The sequence below is a fragment of the Octopus bimaculoides genome, chromosome 8 (genome assembly GCF_046866305.1).
Source record: "Octopus bimaculoides isolate indiv1 chromosome 8, ASM4686630v1, whole genome shotgun sequence".
Lineage (NCBI taxonomy): Eukaryota > Metazoa > Mollusca > Cephalopoda > Octopoda > Octopodidae > Octopus > Octopus bimaculoides.
The window spans coordinates 22,543,233-22,566,559 of NC_142935.1; the positions used below are offsets into that span (position 1 = coordinate 22,543,233).

General features: G+C 36.7%; 2 protein-coding genes across 13 annotated transcripts in view; one reads left to right on the forward strand and one right to left on the reverse strand.

The window, feature by feature from the left end:
• LOC106871984 (E3 ubiquitin-protein ligase LRSAM1) overlaps positions 1–9,513 on the forward strand; it is an 82,131-nt gene extending 72,618 nt beyond the window's left edge. For all 9 annotated transcript variants that reach the window (XM_014918780.3, XM_014918802.3, XM_014918788.3 and 6 more), the window contains 6 exons: positions 67–162; positions 1,197–1,295; positions 1,709–1,840; positions 3,238–3,327; positions 6,627–6,776; positions 8,067–9,513. In XM_014918780.3, coding sequence (XP_014774266.1) covers positions 67–162; positions 1,197–1,295; positions 1,709–1,840; positions 3,238–3,327; positions 6,627–6,776; positions 8,067–8,192 — 693 coding nt within the window. In that variant the 3' untranslated portion in view covers positions 8,193–9,513. The remainder of the gene's footprint in view (positions 1–66; positions 163–1,196; positions 1,296–1,708; positions 1,841–3,237; positions 3,328–6,626; positions 6,777–8,066) is intronic.
• LOC106872021 (DNA polymerase epsilon subunit 3) lies at positions 8,960–23,315 on the reverse strand. 4 transcript variants are annotated; one of them, XM_014918862.3, is made up of 6 exons: positions 23,184–23,315; positions 17,618–17,709; positions 14,695–14,780; positions 14,479–14,576; positions 10,656–10,840; positions 8,960–9,272 (listed from the first exon to the last, which is right to left on the reverse strand). In XM_014918862.3, the coding sequence occupies exons 2-6, from the start codon at positions 17,681–17,683 to the stop codon at positions 9,258–9,260; spliced, it is 450 nt and encodes a 149-aa protein (XP_014774348.1). In that variant the 5' UTR covers positions 17,684–17,709; positions 23,184–23,315; the 3' UTR covers positions 8,960–9,257. The 4 variants fall into 4 exon arrangements, with proteins under 4 accessions (XP_014774348.1, XP_014774327.1, XP_089212306.1 ...); XM_014918841.3 differs by having other exon boundaries at positions 14,479–14,597; XM_089356180.1 differs by lacking the exon at positions 23,184–23,315 and adding an exon at positions 21,975–21,998 and having other exon boundaries at positions 14,479–14,597.
• Positions 23,316–23,327: the final 12 nt, after the last annotated feature.

Here is a 23,327-nt window from a genome sequence, read left to right on the forward strand (position 1 = left end):
ATCTTTGAAACATTTCTTTATAATCTGCTCTGATCTTGTTTTCATCTTCCTGTTTCTCTCTTACAGAATATTCTGGCTGACAAGAGGATAGCTCTAACTGGTATGTTAATGCAGCTCATTGCTGAGCGAGACAAGCGAGAGGAACAACTGAAGATGAGGCTTGTGAGTTAGCTACTCTTTCTTTTTTTCCGGCCACTTGGTGTTGTTTGGTCATTTTCTTGTTGCTCTGCTTACTTAGTGCTTTTCAATGACTCCCATAATATTTCACTTATGACTCTTTACTCTCTATCTGTGCTACTAAAGTGACACTACTCTGTTATTAACCATATCAGTTATTACTGTTAACACAGCTACAACATTCAGTAGGTTACTCTTGTTTAATACCAGGTCAGTCTAGCTGTGGCAATCATGTTTTTTTTTTCCCTATGCAGCATGCACCAAGGACGATATTGTCTGTGTTCTTTTCTGAGATGGTAAGGTTTCATTTCAGAAACACTTAACTGCTGTTTTTACCATGTTGGTTAGCCTCACACAGGCTTCTTCCATTGGTTTGGTTGATAACAATTTTACTCTGGTGGTAGTTCAGCTGTTCAAAACCATAATTTGTAATTTTAGTATAGCATCTCAGTGCTGTAGATTGTTAGATCCTTTTGGCTGGTTTCTATGTTTGGAGACCATCCTAACACCAACCACTTTACAGCATGTATTGAGCACTATTCTTGTGCTACCAGCACTAGTGAGGCCATTATGCAGTTTGCAAGAATAAAACCCTGTGAGGGTAACTTTATGCTCAGTTAAAAAATGAGTAAAAGTATGAGAGAACGGGCCAGAGGTGAACAGGTTTCTTGTTGTAAAGGAGCTACATGTCTCACATTTTAGAAGAGAGTGTTCGCAAAAGGTTTATCACACTTGTATATGGCATAAACAAATGATTTATCACACTTGTATATGGCATAAACAAATAATTATCCTGTTCCTGACACATGGACAGAAACAGAGTCAGGAATCAGAGATATATATTGAAAAATTCTTGTTCTTGACATTGTTTAGATTTTGAATACTTGAATTGATCTATGTTTCATGACCTTTGAACTAATTTTCCAAATGTATCACTTCAGAAAAAATCCCTGAAGATTCTTGTGTTTTTTTGTTTGTTTGTTTTTTTTTCTTCTTTTATTTGTGTTTTTCATTTGTAGACGGAAATGGAAGAGCAACGGCTGCAAGACCAAACAGATTATTGGTTGGTGCAGTACCAACGCTTGATGGACCGTAAACCACAAGCACTAATTGACCAAGTAAGTGTGTGTGAAGTCTGGGTGGATATTCTCTGCACCAAACGGTTCTTTATATAAGCAATGGTATCTTAGATTTCCTTTTCCACTGCAATTTTTAGTCAAATCAACAGCTTCAGTCGTTGCAATATATGTGTTTTAAATTTCGAAATTATCCAATTCTGTATCTGTTGTAATATATTTAAACAAATTCTTGTTGCTTTTTAATATTGATCTTTACATGTTTTGTAGGATTCATTTGAAGATGGCTTGTTCCAATTCTTCTATTTTTTTTTTTTAATTAATTTCTTTTTAATTCATCAAAAATAAGGTCAGATTTATTATACAAAATACAAATTATAAAATGTTACCAACAGTTGTTTATTTGAAAAAATTGACTTTAAAGAACTTAAACATTAAAAAATTTGGTCTTCTAGGAATGGTTGCTAGAAATTCCTGTGCTTAAGATTCTGGAACAAACGGGTGCTCAGGATTACATACCATTGTTTGCACGTCATCGTATCACTTCTGAGACTCTTTGCCATATGACAGAAGATGATTTGAAACAGGTTGGTATATATTTATATCGATCTAACCATTCCACAACATTTTCATGCAAACCTTGTTACATTTGGTGTTGAATCATCAATCTCTGTTAAACTACAGGGTGTCCACAAAGTCTGGGTACATGGAGTAAATAAAATCATGACATAAACAATTAAACATAAGAAATAATAATTTCTTAAAGTATGCGTTAATCCCCATGTGGGTACATGGAGTAAATAAAATCATAACATAAACAATTAAATATAAGAAATAATAATTTCTTAAAGTATGCGTTAATCCCCATGTGGGTACATGGAGTAAGTAAAATCATGACAAACAATTAAATATAAGAAATAATAATTTCTTAAAGTATGCATTAATCCCCATGTGGGTACATGGAGTAAATAAAATCATAACATAAACAATTAAATGTAAGAAATAATAATTTCTTAAAGTATGCGTTAGGAAGGGCATCCAGCTGTAGAAACTCTGCCAAATCAGACTGGAGCCTGGTGTTGCCATCCGGTTTCACCAGTCCTCAGTCAAATCGTCCAACCCATGCTAGCATGGAAAGCGGACGTTAAACGATGATGATGATGATGATGATGATGTGTTAATCCTCATGTACCCAGACTTTGTGGACACCCTGTAGAATTGTCCGGTTATCTTTTCTTTTTTTTTGTATCTTGGGAAGATCACTATGCCAATAAGAAACAAATGCACTGGTTCTATTTTACTTCTTTTATAATAATAATAATTATTATTATTATTGAGGGAGTGAGCTGGCAGAATCATTAGCACACCAGACAAAATGCTTAGTGGCATTTTGTCCATCTTTACATTCAGTGTTCAAATCCTTCTGAGGTCAACTTTGCCTTTTATCCTTTCAGGGTTGGTGAAGTAAGGACCAGTGAAACACTGGGGTTGATGTAACCAATTACTCCCCTCCCCACAAATTTCAGGTCTTGTGCCTTTAGTAGTGTTGTGTGGACGCTCCCAAGCGAAGAAGTAGGATCTTCCAAGACATATAAATGGAGGTAGTCTGGCCATGGTAGAGTGTTGAGTAGCAGTTGTGTAGCGGTTGAGTAGAGATCATCCGAAGGTGCTAGATAGCAGTAGCGTTGAGACATAACAAGTAGAAAGGATTATTATTATTATTATTAGTCAATTAGTTAATCATTTAACCAATTAACTCATCACTTGCTTGATTAATCATTTGGTCAATCAATCAGCTAGCTTTGTCAAAATTCTTTCATTGTCCTCTCTACTCTAAGTCTGTTTCAGACCTGAAAAAAAGTGAAACAGAACCAGTGCATTTGTTTATCATTGGCATAATGACCCTCCCAATATGCAACATACAAGTTTACAACAAGGATTTTCTAAACAAAATATAAAAACATTTGATTATTTCTTTCAACAGATGGGTGTTCATGAACTGGGTGTACGGCGTGCTATCATGGTACGTCTGCAGGAATACCAATCAACAAAAAAAGTCGACATGCTGCCACCAGTAAGTTCTAATTTGACATATTTTGTCTTTTCTTTCTTATTTCCTGGTCACATGACTTCAGGACAGTTTGTTGAAGTTGGAGATTTTCCATATTTTGTTGAAGTTTCTTTTACAAGTTTATGTTGTATTTTCCAACATACAAGTCAACCTAGTACAACATGTAGTGTAAACATGCAAACATTGTCACTATCTATCCAAATCCTGCTGCATTTCACATGGAATTTCTAAGGCGTAGGAGTGGCTGTGTGGTAAGTAGCTTGCTTACCAACCACATGGTTCCGGGTTCAGTGCCACTGCGTGGCACCTTGGGCAAGTGTCTTCTACTGCAGCCTCGGGCCGACCAAAGCCTTGTGAGTGGATTTGGTAGACGGAAACTGAAAGAAGCCTGTTGTATATATGTATATATATATATATATATATATGTGTGTGTGTGTGTGTATATGTTTGTGTGTCTGTGTTTGTCCCCCCAACATCACTTGACAACCGATGCTGGTGTGTTTACGTCCCCGTAACTTAGCGGTTCGGCAAGAGAGACCGATAAAATAAGTACCAGGCTTCCAAAGAATAAGTCCTGGGGTCAATTTGCTCGACTAAAGGCAGTGCTCCAGCATGGCCACGGTCAAATGACTGTAACAAGTAAAAGAGTCAAAAAGTAACCCTCCAGAGTCATTTTGGTGGTAAGTCTCCCTGCCTTTTTTAGCTGTAAATTTTGGCCTGAAAAATTCAATTTGTATGCTGGAAAACATGGTAGATGTTCTTGGCTCTGTTTCTAACATATCAAGGGACAATGTAGAGATTCTGTCTTTGATTTGACCTTAAATATGTTGTTTAACTTCAGATTGACCATAATCATTTAGACAGGTGTTCATATCTACATGATCATAGACATTTCAGCCATGACCATCCTGCCTTTTATATATCCAAAAACTACAGTGTCTGATATGTACATTATTAAGACAGTAGGATATAATATGAAGGATATATATAGCTGCTATTTCTAGCAAATTGAATAACCATATAAAGGATTAACCAAGTGAAGTATAAGATCATTATCATCTTCATCGTTATTTAATGTCCGTTGTCCATGCTGGCATGGGTTGGATGGTTTGACCAGACCTGGCAAGCTGGGTGGCTGCACCATACTCCAGTCTGATTTGGCATGATTTCTACAGCTGGATGTCCTTCCTAATGCCAACCACTTTACTGAGTGTACTGGGTGCTTTTACATGGCACTTTACAAGTACTTCTACAAGGGGCCATACAGACACTTTTATATGTCACCCTAATTTTTAATTTAAAGTAGATTCTCTCAATCTTCCCTGCCACACACAACTTGTTTGTTAAATGTTTGATATCTCAGCGGTGTTGCCCCTCACCAGATATTCTTCCTCATATCACCATTCTTATATAAATCCATAATATCACTCCTCCGCCTTTCATTTTCTATCTTTATTTTAACATTAACGAACCTGACAACCTCAGAATCCTCTACGTGGTCTCTCAATTTTATTAAAATAGCAACCATATATCCCTCATATCATCCTCTTCTGTTTTAATGAAGAAAGTATATATTGTGGTTTGTGCATCCAGCTCATGATTGTAAGGTCATAGATTCAATTCCCGGTGGTACATTGTGTTCTTGAACAAGACACTTCATTTCATGTTGTTCCAGTCCACTCAGCTGGCAAAAATGAGTTGTATCTGTAGTTCAGTGGGCCTTGTCACATTTGGTGTCATGCTGAATTTCCTTGAGAGCTACATTAAGGGTATATGTATCTGTAATGTGCTCAGTCACTTGCACGTTAATTGCATGAGCAGGCTGTTCTGTTGTCATAACCAACAGAGTGCCCAACCACATGTTGGACAATGTAGTTTTGAATAGGGTGGTCATGGTTCAATGGTCTTTGATCACGTGTCTACATGGTCGAGTCCATGAAAGTGTTTCTACATCATCTCTTGATTTGTTAGAAAGTGAAACCAAGAACATCTATAAATTTGTACGAGAACTGCTGCTTGCAAGTCATCAATGCTTGTGTTAGACCTACAGTGTCTGCTCACAACTTACAAACCAATGAATGAGACTATACAGTCATTTGACTTGCTGAAATGGTAGCCAAGTTCCCTCCTGTTATCTTAGAAGTGAAAGGGCACATTAGATACAAAGCTGAATGGTATTTAATCTTAGGTCAATTTAATGAGGCCTGACTTGGGAATAAACATCTATAAGCTTATTTATGGAAGAGAATTCTAGCATTGTATGTTAATAGTATTTTACTCTTGTATTCAGAATACAGTTTATAATAAATTTATACAGATGCATAACGAGCTAGCATGGAGAGAAGTGATGTTACATAAATACTATATCATTTATCATTGTTTTAATTCCATTCTGACTTTGAAATACATTATCTTCTTATGCACTGACCCTATGTCATTTCAAATGAGATATCTTATTGACTGATTGTAGTAGTTCACATCTCTATTTCACAATGTTTTGATATAAGACTGTGAATTAAAATATACAGTGGTTCCATGTTTGAATCTATTCAGCAGATGCAGGGGTGGATAACTCCAAGATTTTTGTAATGAGTAAGGAAAAAAAATAATTAGATATGTACATACTAAGCATCTTTGCTTTTAGTTTAAAATTCAAACTTAAAATAACTGATATATCTGAGTGTATTTAAAAAAAAGAAATAGCAACCAAGATAGGTTGAATGTTGACATACTGAAATCATCAGCACCATCTTATATCTGTTTCCCAATGCTGGTACTGGTTGCAAGTCATCACAATCTTAAGTCAGTTCTTTGCGGAGTTACTGCCCTCATAGACATATCAGACAAACATGTCTTACTTGGATATTCCATTTTGACATGGTTTCTATGGTTGGACACCATTCACGGTGTTTTGAGTGCATTTTGTAGCACCAGCACTGGTGAATTTAACTTGTCCTCTGCAAGACTAAAGAGTCTTCTCTACTATACATTGCCTGTTTGTTCAAAATAAACATGAGCTACTGGGTGAATAAAACACGAGTGTGATGGAGAAAACAGTAATCAAAGCAAGAGGAAAATTGGAAATAAGCACATAGTAAGGTGGGGCAAACTTAATCCAACACATTAACAGCTTTTGGACAGGTTTCAGTTTTCCCTTATTCTAGGTTTATCTTTCTTCTTCATTGTGAATAACACTTGATTTGATCAGCTATAACAACTTCTGAATTGCCCTTTGAAATGGATAGATACCGCTTGCTTACTGGCAACATTTAAACATCTGACATCTATTTTTTTATTTTCAGGACGTTTGCACAGGTGAAGCAGTACGACCTCTGCCCACTGCTCCTGCTCCCGAGCCATCACCATCTGAAGAGAACCCGACATCTAGTACCCAACCAATTGTTACAGCTCGTGGACTCTATACAGAATGTTCTATATGTCTTGACCGAACAGTAAGTCTCTGGTTTAGTTCAAGTGTTGATACCTGGAGAGAATGTTTCACAAAATTGTCAATTGAGGTTTAAAAACAACAACAAAATTCTTTGTGAATCTTCCGTTTGAAGCAACATCATCATCATCATAATTTAATGTTGGCATAAGTTTCACAGGATCCTCTGGGTCCAAGGACTGCATTGCAATCCAGTGCTTGCTTTGGTATGGCTTCTACAGCTGGCTGCCTCTCCTAATGCCAACCACTTTATAGTGTAAAAAAATATTATTTCCTCTCTTCCAACTACCTTTTAAATTTAACCCTCAGATTTGAGCCCGTGTCTCTGCATTGCCGCTCTACCAGGAATCCAGCAGTGATGACATTTACCCTATTCATGCCTTAGTGGTAACGCAGCATGACCGGGTTAAAATAGCATTTCAATTGAAGGTTTTAATTTAAAGCCTGGTACAGCCTACTGGCTTGCCAGTCCTCAGTCAAACCGTCCAACCCATGCCAACATGAAAAGTGTATGTTGCCTGACTGGGTTTGCAGATGACGACCTATGGCAAGGCACAGCACTCACTCAGCCACCCTGCCAGGGAAATGGCATAGTCATGGGAGTGCAGCATGGCAGATTGTGAAGAGGTAGTGGAAGAGCTCAACTGAGCCAATGGTGCTCCTTACATTGAAGCTGAGTAAAGAAATCCTAGATCATGATGGTCAAGATCACCAAGCCCTGTCAAGAGTATCTGCAAGGCATCTATAAGGGTGGTGCCATGATTATGTAATCAGCTAATGAAAGATTCACTATAACTCAAGTTCCCAATTCAAATCCATAGTAATGGAATTGGATGGTGACAGTCATGAGAATCTACAAAAATAAAATTTAAAAAAGTTGCTGTTCACACACCAAGCATGTCTTTATTTCATTTAGTTTAATTAGGTTAGAAAGAGACGATGAGCGATCACTAGAGAAATATTTAGCTTTGTTTTTAATAACCAGTTGATCTAGCAATCGGGGCTTCATATCAGTGAGGGGGTGCCAGTGCGCATTGATGCCGCCGCGAGGTAGGCCCTGAAACGGCGCGCATTCTCTCCTGATGACCCCATACACCTGCTGGCTTCCGGTATGCGGAGTTCTCGACTGGTAGCACTTGCATGTACGAGTTGTTTGCAAGACATGCTTGATAAAGCTAAAATAATGAGTAATTTTATCCAAATTTCTCATAAGTTGCTTTATCAGTGTTATTTTTTTTTTTTAACATACATCTTGGTGATTTAGTGTAAAATAATTTTTTCTTTTCTATTTCAGACTAACATCATTTTCCTCAACTGCGGCCATGTTTGTTGTTGTACTGAATGTTCCGTTGATCTAGAGTTCTGTCCTCTCTGCCGATCAAACATTTTACAGAAAATCCAAGTCCAGCAACAGAGCTGATCACTGCCAATTTTCTTGATAATCATCATCCAAAACATTATCTCATATCCAGCCCCATTTCAGCTACTCTACAAATATGGCTAAATTGAGAATATAACCTTTCTTGTTATTGCACTTGCTTCTGCTTTACCGAAAAGTTATTGCTGCTAGCCATCTTATATTCTTCATAATCCTAGTAACTGTCATGTTTTGACATTTCTTCCAAATTGCTTTTACCATAATTCCATTTTATATATATATAAATATATTATGTGTATTTATACTTTATATCTTATTCAATGAGAACTTTCTTTCGAAAATTAAATTAACTATTAGAATTTCAAATAACAAAATCTGAAAAATACTCGTTCTACCAAAAGTTTGAACCTGGCTGGAATTTCCTTCCATGTTTAAATATGATTTTGGTCACATTATTAAACCAATTGTTATAAATAGCTGCCAGAACTTGAAATAGCTGCAGTATGACAATTGGAAAGAATGCAACATTGGTACACTGGTGTTTATTTCTTTGCATGTGTTATGTGCCTTTTTTCCAGCTGTTTGTTTACATTTTTATCCACTACATTGTATTTCATATATATCTTCTATGAACTTGAACTTGCTATGATAACTTTCAAAACAACAAATATTGAGAAATCAAATAATCTGTGATAATTCATTTTGAAATACAACTTTCCAGAAATTTTTTCTAATAAATGCAGCAAATATATATCAAACAGTTAGTTGAAATGTAATTAAATAACTCAAACTAAATAAAAAAAAAATGATTAATTTATTAATTCATTTATTCAAAAAGTTGTTCCTTATGAAAATGGTGCATGCTAGTGAGTGCACTAGCATCTTTTGAATGATCAGGTCTCTCTGCCAATCTTGGCAACCAACAGGGCGAGCAAGTCCATCAAATGGCTTCTACTTATATATAATATATGTACACATACAATAACTGTTCTCGTTAAAGGCGGTCACAGTTTTCAGCTTCTCTCCTCAATACTCCTTCAGCTAATTTACAGTCAGAACAGGCTCTTCTGTAGTAAAAACATGGTTCCCACAGTATCAGCAGTTTTTTCAACCAAGAGCCTCCTACGAGAAAAAAAAAAAACATTTACTTGAGGAAAAAATGTATTCCAAAGGAGGTTTGTTACATCTATAAATCGTCTTAGTTTTCTACTCGGTAGCAGTTAACAGAAATGGTTTTCCACCTGACGTCTTTCATTTCTACAGATATTAAGAATCATTCAAGAGAATAAACTTAGGAAAAACTTTGTAATTGACTTCTTTAAAATGTTCAGAAAATAAATTCTATTATCCATAATAATAAAAAGTTTACCAGTTATTTTTTTTTAATTGTTTGAGTTATTTTTTTTTTTTTTGAAGAGTCCGAGTTTTGATCAAGCCAACAAACTGGAACAGGCCACCAAGTCAAGTCTGTGATCCACTTGGGTTCAAAAGCTTATTACTACAAATATCAATAGTATTGTGCTTAGTCCTGAAGAAAGCAGTGGCACTATTACCATAAATTTTGGTTTATACAACTATATATGAGTCATTGTAGTCTGTAAGTGAGAGAGATAAATCTAACCACCTCAGCTAATTCAATTATGAAATTCTCTTGAGATATTCTAGAACAAATGATGCTAATTATTTTATTTGCTAGGAATATATACAGGAAGTGAATCAAACATGCTTCTAGTTTTTAGCTGTTGCTGTACCATAACCCTGTCAGCTGTTCAAATTAAATATCAACTTTCACATTCTTAGCAGCCTAATGCCTGCAAAAGTCATGGCCCCCACCTCTTCACACCGAACTAGAATTAAAATTTTTTTTACATGAAATAATGTTTTATTGTGTCAGGTATAATACACAATGTAAAATTAGTTTTATGCCAATTATTGTTTCTTAATATGTATTGTCACACCACATGCTACTGAACAGAACATTTAGACCAAATTAAGACTCCCAGATATTCCAAAGACCTACCAAATATTAATTTTGTTACACACTATCTTAGTAGATTTATTACTATGGTGCAATAGTTCCATGACATTCCTTGTACTGCAGAGAAAAAACTAACACCTTACCAGTAACAAAAGATGTAAAAATGAATTGCATCCTAATGCCAACAGCCTTCAGCAAGTGGCATGTTGTACTACACCTGGTGTCAATAACAAAGAAAAGCTGTTCTCAGGGATTTTTCATTGCCAATGAATGCTCACTGAGCTGGAGCTGAAATTCACAGCTCAGATCACAAAACCAGCAACTAATGCAGCATGGTTCACTCTGGTACTAAAACTACTTTTGAGAAGTAGTGTTCACCCTGCAAAACTGGAACTACAAGTATCTCAAGTGCTGCATCTTTCCATGCATGCCCTACATGTGGCAAAAGATTCTTGACATAGATATCCATCAGATCAAATACACAATCCAATCCTAAATCAAGGTCATTTTCCAACAATAAATCTTACCTCATCATCTGTTTCAATATAGTCTTCATCTTTAGAGTCCAGTTCTTCTTCCTCCATACTTCCATCTTCTTCTTCATCCTCATTCTCATCACCTTCCTCTTCATCATCTATCACAATAGTCTCCTCTTTAGCTTTCCTCCTCTTCTCAGAGGCTTCCTTCTTTCCTTGTTGTTCTCTGCGGAATGCTGCAAATACAACCAACCCAATAATTCAACTGAGGCATAAATTATTTTTCATATTCATCAACATATTTTTGATAACTGTAAAGGTCTCAGGCCATTAGAAAATTTGCCTCAACTAACTCCATCTAACCCATGCAAGCATGAGAAATTGGACGTGAGAATGATGGTAATCAAAGGCTCAGCATGAAGGGGCAAAAGGTGTTTTAAGTTACTTTTTTCAATTTAGTAAACAACCAATCACAAAGACAGATTTGTTGATAATAAATTTATCAAACTCACATGTTCAACCCTTAAAGATTTAGGACTTATGTTCACCTCTGCAATCCCTTAGGCCCTTATGACAGAATATACCATTTAAGATTTTTAAAACATCTGCAAATTTACAAAACTTGTAGATAATCATTTCCCAATGCTTCAATTCTAACAATTACTATAAAATTTCAGCAATAAATACAAAATAACTGTTGTTAATTTCCTTCGTTTCAACTTTTAATTCGCTATTTGCAAACAACTATGATAAATTACTGAAAGGAATATTTAAATATTCCATACAAGATAGTTTTTAACAAGCTTTTATTTATACGATTTTCTCATTTCATGTCTATTTCATTCATCATCATCGTTTAACGTCCGCTTTCAATGCTAGCATGGGTTGGACAATTTGACTGAGGACTGGTGAAACCAGATGGCTATACCAGGCTCCAATCTGATTTGGCAGAGTTTCTACAGCTGGATGCCCTTCCTAACACCAACCACTCCGAGAGTGTAGTGGGTGCTTTTACGTGCCACCGGCACGAAGGCCAGTCAGGCGGTACTGGCAACGGCCACACTCAAAGTGGTGTATTTTATGTGCCACCCGCACAAGAGCCAGTCCAGAGGCACTGGCAACGATCTTGCTCAAAAGTTCTTACACATGCTGCGGGCACAAGTGCCAGAAAGGCGACGCTGGGCACAGGTGCCATCACGATTTCGCTTGCCCCAACAGGTCTTTGCAAGCTGAGTTTCGTGTCCAATGAAGGAGACGACGTTGGCATGGGTGCCAGTTGTTGAATTTAGTTCGATTTCAATTTCACTTGCCTCAACAGGTCTTCGCAAGCGGAGTTTCGTGTCCAATGAAGGAAAGGTACGCATAAGTGGGCTGGCAGAGACTTTGCATTTAGGTCTCACTTGGCTTGCCGGGTCTTCTCACGCACAGCATATTTCCAGAGGTCTCGGTCAGAAGTCATCGCCTCGGTGAGGCCCCACTTCTTTCTCACACATACACACACATCAGTCACACACTCACACGTTTTTGTACGTACGTTTGTATACATTTATGTATGTATGTGTGTGTGAGAGAGAGTCAGTCAGTCAAGGGGTGTGTTGTCATGTATATGTACATAAATCAATACATATGCATACATCTATTTTGTATGTATGTATGCATGTATGTAAGACAGAGAGAGAGGGATGTCTAAGTGGCACTCACTCTATCACACACACATATTTATTTATGTATGTACGTATACATACATACATAAATCTCTCTCTTTCCCATGTCCATTTCATCTGATGTTTGATACTGTGTATGTGTGCACACGTGTGTGGGGCATTCCCCAATTACCATTTCTTTCAATCGCTCTTGTGAAGATATTCACATAACTCATTTTTTCATTTAAATTCCCAATGTTCTCACTCTCTCCAAGAGGAGTCGGGGTAGATGTAGATGATCAGTATTCTCCAGTGAAGCAAAGACGAGTACAGGTAGCCAGAGTCAATGTTAGCTTCTATAAACAAAGGCTTAGATGCTGCAACATACACTCCTATGCAGAATGGCTGCCTGAATTGGAAAGTTGTTGTTGTTGGCACTCCGTGACTTACGACGTCGAGGGTTCCAGTTGATCCGATCAACGGAACAGCCTGCTCGTGAAATTAACGTGCAAGTGGCTGAGCATTCCACAGACACGTGTACCCTTAACGTAGTTCTCGGGGATATTCAGCGTGACAAGGCTGGCCCTTTGAATTACAGGCACAACAGAAAGAGGAAGTAAGAGTGAGAGAAAGTTGTGGTGGAAGAGTACAGCAGGGTTCGCCACCATCCCCTGCTGGAGCCTCGTGGAGCTTTTAGGTGTTTCGTTCAATAAACACTCACAACGCCCAGTGTGGGAATCGAAACCGCGATCGTATGACCGCAAGTCCGCTGCCCTAACCACTAGGCCATTGCGCCTCCACGAATTGGAAAGTACAACAGATGTTATTACAAGAAAGGCTCCTAGTTTGAGACTAGCTTGAATGGATATATATATATATATATATATATATATATACACATGGCCGAAGTTCAAACAGATTAAAATGCAGTGTAAATGTAAACACTGGAAGTTAAATTTTTACATCTCCAAAGATAAAGTTCATCATCTTCAGTTTTATGCCTATGTCCACTTTTTCCATACTGCTTACAAGTTAGACAAGACATCTTGAAGCAGTATTCTACAATCAGATGCCTCTACTGATGCCAGCTTGTTTTCAAGTAAGATATTTTACATCACATCTTTGCATGTCAGGCTGTTGTTAAAGGTTTTATTTAACTTATGAGGGTTACAAACATTACTACTGCCAAATGGAATTAATGTGGAGAAGTGTGAAAACACACAAATCACACATGGGCTTCCATGCAGGTTTTGCCAACCAAATTTCATTCACTAGTGATTGGTCAATCTGGGGTTACAGAACAAGACGTGCAAGGTGCCATGCATATGTCTTCTATTATAGCCTCAGGCTATAATAGTGAAGTTTAGTAAACATATACTGAATGGAATTCCTTTTTAATACATCCTACATACTAAATGAAAAGTCCTGTTGATGTCTCTGTCCATTACACTACATGGATCTTAGTGAACCCTAATCAGTTGGTGACCACTTGACCCTGTATAAATTTCTATTACATAATATAATTTATATCTACCTACCTACATGCACATTCATGATGTGTTGGAGCAGGTGCCCCCACCTTACAGACACGATAATATCACAATAAATTGTATTAAGATGATAGTAATAATAATGGTTTCAAAATTTGGCATAAGGCCAGTAATTTTAGGGAGGAGTGGTCAGTTGTATGAATATATATTTTATGATTAAACTAGGTCATTATCCATCACTACCGGTATCAGTAAAAATATTTGTTAATCATGCATGTACCTTCATAAACTGTCCAAAGAGAAAGTCTTTTACTAACGCCTGTCCAGTACAGCCAGTAGACTATTATACAGTGAAAGACTTTTTTCAAAGTCAGTGTTGCATTGTGTTGATAGACTTGTACTTAAAATTCCAGCATTTTCATCAAAACTTGTTACTATGGTGACAACACTACCTAGCTATCTTTCACACACACACTCACTGTATTTCTTTCTCAACAACAGCAACTTTTTCTCTTCCCTTTCCACATGTCTTTTATAACATAAGTTTTAAAAATAACTATGAAGTTAAAATAAAGATTCATATTATATGTTTGAGAGGATTTATAAAGTTCACTGATTAGTTATTGTTAGTTGTGTTTATGCAACCTCTTGAAAGAAGCAAAAAAAAAATTTGATGTTTTCCCCAGTGCAGCATAGCAAGTGACCTTGCTAGTAATACAAACAGAACAATGTTTTACTTACAATCTAGACATAACTTCAAAGGGTCTAAAAACTGATCAAACTCCATGTCCTGCATGGCTGACAACACATCCTGAGCATTGATGGTTTTCCTCTTTGACCTTAATGCAAAATTATTGGAACTGAAACAGTAAAGAAAGAGTTTCAGGTTCAAAAGGCAGCGGGCTGGAAATGGGAGAATAAATAACAAATAAGACAAACGTCTGATACAATGCTTACCAAGATGTAGCATAGAGAACAAAAACACTGGCTGCTTTGGAAATGGCTAATCGAGCCTCTTTTGATACATTCACACCGTCAGGTATCTGAAAAAAGAATATAGTAGGAATAAAGAGATGAAACTACCTCCGACAAATGTTAGTCCTTCAGCATTCAGATTACTGTCAAAGGCAAAATTACTATTATAACTATTATTATTATTATTATTATCATTATTATTATTATCATAATAATTATTGGACTTATTTGCCAAAAAAAAAAAAAAAAAAAAAATCATTGTTATTTTTTTTTTCTATTCTCTTTCGATGATGCAGTTATTTTTTTGTACACCTGACAATAAATAGTGTTGATGTTGCTATCGTTGTTGTTGACAATTTGATGCTGTTAAATTATATTGCTATTATTATCATTCTTGTAATAATTGTTATTGGTTGGCGTTAGGAAGGGCATCCAGCTGTAGAAACTCTGCCAAATCAGATTGGAGCCTGGTGCAGCCTTCTGGCTTGCCAGTCCTCAGTCAAATCGTCCAACCCATGCTAGCATGGAAAGCGGACATTAAACGACGATGATGATGATGATGTTTATCTATTTAGATTGTTTTGAATTAATCATGGCTGATCACATAGCTTTGATATTTCAATATGATTGCTAATTTTTAGCATGACCAGTTTACAGTTTACATGGTCATTGCCAGTGCTAGTGGCACGTAAAAGTACCCACTACACTCTAAGAGTGGTTGGCATTAGGAAGGGCATCAAGCTATAGAAACTTTGCCAGATCAGATTGAGCCTGGTACAACCTACTGGCTTGCCAGTCCTCAGTCAAACCGTCCTACCCATGCCAGCATGGAAAGCGGACGTAAAACGATGATGATGATGTGATAGCATGCCATGTTTTGAGCACAACAAACCTCACCAGAACGTATCTTCATTAGACAAAAACTGTGTTGTATAAACAGAATAAACACTTCGCTATTGATACTTTGATTTTCATTAGTAATTCGAACAAAAATACAGGAAAACCTTGTGCTAAAATGGCGATGGTTATATATATTTTTTTTAATGTTAAATCCAGGTGATAGTATAGTTTCATTTTGAAAGTTTCCACACTATTTCTGATGGCCCAATTTTCACTCAAAATGTGGAGTGCAACAGAAACGAAACCTGAATCATGTAAACTTTCCAACTACGGGGCTACATCTGTCTTAATGAAATGCAATAACTGCGAGGGTAAACAACTGGGCTTGTGACCAAATGGTCGCAAGATCAGATTCTGGAATATATAGTCCAACCCATGCAAGTTTGGAAGGCAGACATTAAATGATGAACGAAAAAAATTAATAGCTAAATGGCGGTGCTCCAGCATGGCCACAGTCAAATGACTGAAACAAGTAAAAGAGCTCCTGCAGTGTGATTGTGAAGAAGGGTACATAACTCTGATTGCGCTAATCTTCCACAGGCAGCATCCCCTTCCACAGTCATGGGCATCAAAACCTACTCACTCCCACAAAGCTGATCCTGATTGATTAGATCTGATTAAAAGCACTCCTACCATGACCATCTCATCTTTATTTCCAGATATAGTATAGTTCATACTACATTATCCAATATGATCTTCATTTTAACAGGTAGTAGTGAATGTCTAGAGACAGCTCTGGTTACTATTTCTAGAAGACCGATAAGCTGCACAGAAGATCCATCATCGGTTCTAAGTGGCTAGCAGTAGGAATGACATACCATGCTGTCAAAATCAATCGCTCCAATAAATAAACCAGATCCACCCAAGCAGTAAATGTCGAAAATAATTTAAGCTCTTTACAGATTTCCTCAATGGCACTAGTATGGTCATGTGTTTCATATGGATGAAGACAGCTGTATGATGAAGCGCACATGCTAACTGTGGAAAGAACCTGTGGAAGCAGTAGACCCAGGAAGACATGGAATGAGGTGGTGAAGCATGACTTTCGAACATTGGGCCTCACAGAGCCAATGACAGGAGACAGAGACCTTTGGAGATATGCTGTGATTGAGAAGACCCAGCAATTAAAGTGAGATCGCAGCTGTGGCCAATGCCAGTGTTGCATGTCTGGCCCATTTAAAAGTACCCTCGATGCGTTGGATGATATGATATGCTTGCGAAGACCTGTTGAGTCAAGTAAAATCAAAATCGTAGTTGTGGCCTGTGCTCCCTGACTGGCTCCTATGCCGGTGGCACGTAAAATGTACCATCTAAACATGGTCGATGCCAGTGCCCCCTGACTGCTTCTCGTGCCGATGGCATGTAAAAAGCAGCACCCAAATGTGGTCAATGTCAGTGCCCTCTGATTGGCTCTTGTGCCAGTGGTACGTAAAAAGCATTATTCAAACATGATCGATGCCAGGGTTGCCTGAGTGGCTCCTGTGCCGGTGGCACATAAAAAACACCCACTGCACTCCTGAGTGGTTGGCATTAGGAAGGGCATCCAGCTGTAGAAACATTGCCAGATCAGATTGGAGCCTGGTGCAGTCGCTGGCTTTCCAGACATCAGTCAAAACGTCCAACCCATGCCAGCAAGGAAAACGGATGTTAAACGATGATGATGATATATAAATATACATGACAGGCTTCTTTCAGTTTCCATCTACCAAATCCACTCACAAGGCTTTGTTCAGCCCAAAGCTACAGTAGAAGACACTTGCCCAAGGTGCCATGCAGTAGGACTGAACCCGGAACCTTGTTGTTGGGAAGCAAGCTTTTTACCACACAGCCACATCCATTTCATTATGTATTAATGAAAAATTACTTCACAATGCCTGACTCAAAATTCAAACCCTATTTTTTTATATTATCTTTGTGAAACTGGATGATGGGAGAAGGGCATAAAATATAATTGTATAAAATGAAATAAACATCACATGAAAACGTTAAGTAATGAATAACTCACGGCTTCCTTGATAATTCTTGTAATAACAGCATTTGGCAAATTTAGATCTTCAGGTCGCTCTGCCATTGTACACTAGGGCATCAATTGTTTACCTGCAAACATAAACTGTATATTAGCATTCTGTATAGGACACAAGATAGAGAAATAAGGCTGTAGCTTCCCTGGAGCTGAAATAACTTTACCTGAAAAAAAAAAAATTTTTTTTTGATTTATTACAAGTAACATAATAATTTAATAAAAGAACAGCCCATTTGCTAAGCAAGTGCCAGAGAAACATTTATGGAAGTAATTTGCTTCTGGCTGATCTGAAAATGGTAAATGAAGGGACACCAAGAAAAATTTGGGATCTTTCTGATTTGGCGGGCGCCACTTTTTATTTATGTTTTATCTACCAAACGCCTTTAAAACTTCGTATACTTGTATATTTTGTCTTATAGAACATAGAAAAATTTTTATATTTGAAGTTATTTCATGTTAAAAGTTGTCGACAAATCGGTAATTTCAACCAATCACTGACATCTATTCAGCTGAATACGGTTACTGCTGTTCTTTGTCAACAATAATTTGTGGCAGTGTATATATCGTTAGTCCCTGGTAATCCTTTTGAATTAAGCACCAACCCTAACTCTAAAACCCGAACCCTAACCCTAAAACCAGTACAAACGCACGAACAATGTCATAAATAACAGTACCGCCGATAATTGTTGTTGACAAACAACGGCAGTAATTGTTTTCACCTCAATAGACGTCAGTGATTGGTTGAAATTAGCGAAATACGACATCTTTTAACATGAAATAACTTGCAATATAGAAACTTTTCTTAACAAGGCTAAGAGAAAAAGATGTTTTATATGACACATTCTACCAGTATCCCAAGTTCAAAAGTGCTTCGTTAGAAAACAAATGGTGCCTGCCAAATCAGAAAGATCCAAAATCTGTAATGCATAGATCTATGCATGTGGTTTGTCAAATATGTAACTCTTGGAATATCAACAGAATGTAATGTCACCTTTCAGTAAGTACATTAACATTCAGTGCTTCAACAGGTATTGTGTAATTACTAGATTTCATACATTTGACACAGTCCAAGTATAGAAATAAAAACATCATATGATGAATGATGCAATAGAAGTAATGTAACCAAGAACAAACAATAAAAGAAATAATACATCATGTATTTGCTAAAGTATCCGTTGAGCAAAGTGGCACAGTGAAAGCATGCTGGGCCCATAACCCAGAGGTTCATAGATCAAAAGTACACAACAAAAAGATTAGTTTTGGATATTTGAAAATATTTAATAGTTAACTTGTTTTTTAAAAATCTTTCTTTTACAGATTTCAATTAATGTTCTGTAACTACACTGGTAACACCTTCGAGGCTTTTAGAAGACTATGTCAACTTCAGTGCGTTGATGTTTGATTTATCAACTTTTGAAGAGGACAAAAGACGAGTCAACCAGATGAAGGGGAGGCAATACTTAATACTACAAGGTATATCTATTCAAACTTGTTTGCATCACTGAACACCAATACATACAGACAAATATAATTGACTTATGCACAATTTCTTAGACATCAAATTTCCCACATAAGATGCCAGATAATCTGAGACTATAGTAAAAAAAATTTTAAAAAAAAAAAACCACTTGGCCAAGAGACCAACCAGTAAGATTTTTCAACTTGGAACCTCATAGATACAAAGCAAACTGATAACACTTTACAATTGATTTTGAAAATAATCAGCTATTAGTAGGAATATCACAAAGTGACAAACATGTTGGTTATCAGGTTAGTATTTTGGAACATAGCTTTAAGAAAACAGCAAATACAGAAAATGGAGCTATTACTTAAAACAGGAAGATTTAAAAAATAAGAGTTTTCTATCTTGGAACCAGAAGTGGTCTTTGACAGGTTGGTATTAAAAGGGTTTTAAATAATGAATGTAAACAGTGAAGGAACTTGTACACAAGAGACCTGTTGATCAGTCTAAGAAACACGTAGGTGCCAGAAATTGACATGAATGCTTGCAAGTGATGGCAACATATGGGATGATGACATCAGCAATGTGTAAAATAAAGGGAAATGATTATTATCAAACAATGTACAACTTATGCAGTTATCTCTATTTAGTGCACATAACACACAAACTATCATATAAAAGTGCAGGTGTGGCTGCATGGTTAAAAAAAATGTTTTACAACCACATGGTCTTGGGTTCAGTCCCACTGCCTGGCACCTTGTACAAGTGTTTTCTATTATAGACCTGGACCAACCAAAGCTTCATCATCATCATCGTCGTTTAATGTCCACTTTCCATGCTAGCATGGGTTGGACGATTTGACTGAGGACTGGTGGACCAGGAGGCGACACCAGGCTCCAATCTGATTTGGCAGTTTCTACAGCTGGATGCCCTTCCTAACGCCAACCACTCTGAGAGTGTAGTAAGTGGATTTCTTAGATGGAAACTAAGAGGCTAGCTGTGTATATTACATGTGCCTGTGTGTGTGCGTATATATATATCCGCATATGAATATATATGTGGTTCACACATTTTGTCTTGACATCGTCTGATAGTCGTAAATGAGCGATATTATTATACGAGCAGTGTCATTCATTTTCAATACTCTGTGAGAACAGAAAATATTACCTTGCTTGGAAACAGGTGAGGGTTGGTGACAGGAAGGGTACCCAACCATTAGAAAACTACATTCAATAAACTTTCATTTTACTCAGTAGTACAAGACAATAATTATGACAGTGGATCCTTTGTTGGTTTGTCATTTAATTACCTGGAACTGTCTACCCATTGAATTAACATGCAAATGGTTGAGTATTCCAAGGGGACAAGTACCCTTAAAAGAATTCCCAAGTAGAATCAGCATAACTATGTGAAAAGGCTGGACCTTTGAGTTACAGATGCTATATATCTGATGGGCTTCAACAGTTTCCCTCCAATGTCATTCAAAGATTGGGTTGACCCAAAGCTATGGTAAAAGATATTTGTTTAAGGTGCCATGCAGTGGGATTGAACCAAGACCTCATAATTGTAGATTAAACTTGTTAACCACTTATCTATGTGTGTGTATATCATCATCATTTAATACTTTTTCTATGCTGGCATAGGTTGGATGGTGTGGCAGAAACCAAGATGCCACAGGGATGCAACACACTCCAGTGTCTGCTTTGGCATGGTTTCTACAGCTGAATGCCAACCACTTCAGAGGGCGCATGGGTGCTTTTTTTTCATGGTGCTGACAATAGTGAAATCACCAAGTACTCATAAAACCTCCTAAAGTATGATAGAGGAATAGGTGTATTGCCAAAGAGGTAAATACATAATTTCCCCAGCCAGAAAATGAGAGAGAGATTGTGAAAGGGCATACACACATGTAAACAAATATAGAGGGATATAAATCATACCTATTTAAATCCTGAGGAATTCATTAACCTGATTGGATCCAGTCTACTGGATTCTAATTCCAGATATATCAAATGTGGATCAGCTAACTTTGACAGTGCTATGTTTTGCCATAAGGATCAGTTAAACAAGCTATGAAGCTTTCTTTTAAAAGGTCAACTTCAACAAACCTGTCCAGGACTGATTCGTGTCTTTTCACAGAGGAGATTAATCTCATCTGCTCAATAAGAGGCTAAACACTTATGAGTCATTGTTTTACATTTATAAATCATGCTTAGTTTTAGCTAGATAACACTCTTCTATTGTCTAAGCTACACCTTATATCATAAATAGTATCTATCGTTACCTGACTATTTTTATGTAAACGACGATCTGAACAAAATTCACTCACTGCATTTTGCCAACAAACTCTAAATGTTAACCTCCTTGTACAATTATTACAATAACAACGGTCTGTTTTAAGCTACTCTAAAGCCCCAACTATGTATGAAATCAAGAGCTGGGGCCATAACAGAATACACCGTGTACCAATATAAACTCAAGCACAAACTAAAATACCCAACTGTTTCGTAAGTAAAATGTAATATTTACGAAGAGAATCTCCAAACAGCTGCACCTCTTTCTTTTGCTTTTTGATGTGTCATTATCAACCACGGCAATAGATTATATATTCCTATTATAATAAATGGGGCAGCTGGATAAAGAGACAGCGCTGAAAAACAGTCACACGAACATAAAACACATTAAAGAAAGAGGGGGAGACAGAAAATATTGGAAGTAGGTGTAGAATTCGTTTTTTTTTTTTTTGTACAGAAGACTATCCAAAGCAAGGTTGTTAATGAATGTGGTTGTAATTGGTGTAACAGTTATACTAGTGACAATTATTTCGCCTGCAGCAAATTTCAAATCTTTTAGTAAAACAATAAAATATATACACACAGAAATGGGTACTAATTTCAGTTGAAGACAAGCCTATCAATAAATAGGGCGCCATAGAATCGGTTAACAGTACAAAGTAATGAAAATTCTATGACTCTTATATTACTCATACGAAGCAGCGTTAGATTATAAACTCTGCGTCTTGCATGCTTTAATTTATAGAGGCACCATAATCTACTATAATCTTCTGAGCGATACAATGCAACGACTAAATCCGTTTAATCAGTGAATGTTTTAATAAATTAATGTCTAGCACATATGAAACATTCCATTTAAAAAGTTAAGGAGTCTTCTTATGGTACTACAAATATGATTTAGACAATATGCAGTTTGATGTGGATATCTTGCCTGCTAAAGATAGCCAGCAAATCTCTGTCTTAGAACTCAAAGCAATATTTCACTCTATACGAAACAACATTTTACCAAATATTTTAAATTTGTTAAAACACTTTTAAATAATATTTGTGTTGTAATTTGCTTTCGTTTATTTTTTTGGGTTATTTTTTGTTTTGTTTTGTTTTTCGTATTGAAGTATCTGATTCTATAAGACGATTCCTATCTAATCTAATAACGAATTGCAATTATCGACAGTTTCTATCTACTGCACAATCATTCTAACGAAAATTATTGGTGTGAGCAAGAATATCGATAAATTTCTAGTATCGGACTACCTTAACAGTCCTGTCATTAACTATAAAGATAGGTAGGCGAAGGTTTTCGCAAATAGGGGAAACAGACGCTGTAAATATTTTTTTAAGGTTTGTGTATTTTTGAAATTGGTAAACAGAAATTAAAAAACACAAAAACCCATCCGTAGTAAGGCAACTAGCATGATCCCACTTGTCATGTGTTATGACAAGTTATACACTACCCTTTTTTTTACTAACATAAATAAATAATCACAACACGCACACACATATACACACGTGCCAATACATGTGTGTGTGTATATATATTATATATATATATATATATGTCTCTTTCTGGTGTGTGTATGTGTGCGGAAATCATTTGTAACGAAATCTCCATTCTAACAAAACATCACAAAGAACTGCCTACAGAAGGATCACCACAATATTTATAAACCGAAACCGCTGTTCCTATGATTATTTGGTATCGTTGTTTTCGGTAACCTTTGACCTCGTATATTTTGTATAGTTCTAATTTAAATTTATCAACCTAGACAAAGAAGTTTGATGTATTTCTTACCGTGTTGGGGGGCAACAAGGAGCCCGGGATGTTGAATAGAAAGAGAAATCAATAGAGTTCACACGAGAGAAGACTTCTTTCTTACAAACGGAAGTGATGTTTGGCGGGAAAATGATAATCTCGCCACCAATGAAATATTGGCAT

Coding starts and splice junctions, on each gene's coding strand:
- LOC106872021 (XM_014918841.3), bottom strand. CDS start 17,683: ATGGCAGAGCGACCTGAAGATCTAAATTTGCCAAATGCTGTTATTACA. Junction 14,598..14,694: donor GTTCTCTATGCTACATCTTG/GTAAGCATTGTA, acceptor TTACTGTTTCAG/TTCCAATAATTTTGCATTAA. Junction 10,841..14,478: donor TTTGAAGTTATGTCTAGATT/GTAAGTAAAACA, acceptor TTGTATTTGCAG/CATTCCGCAGAGAACAACAA.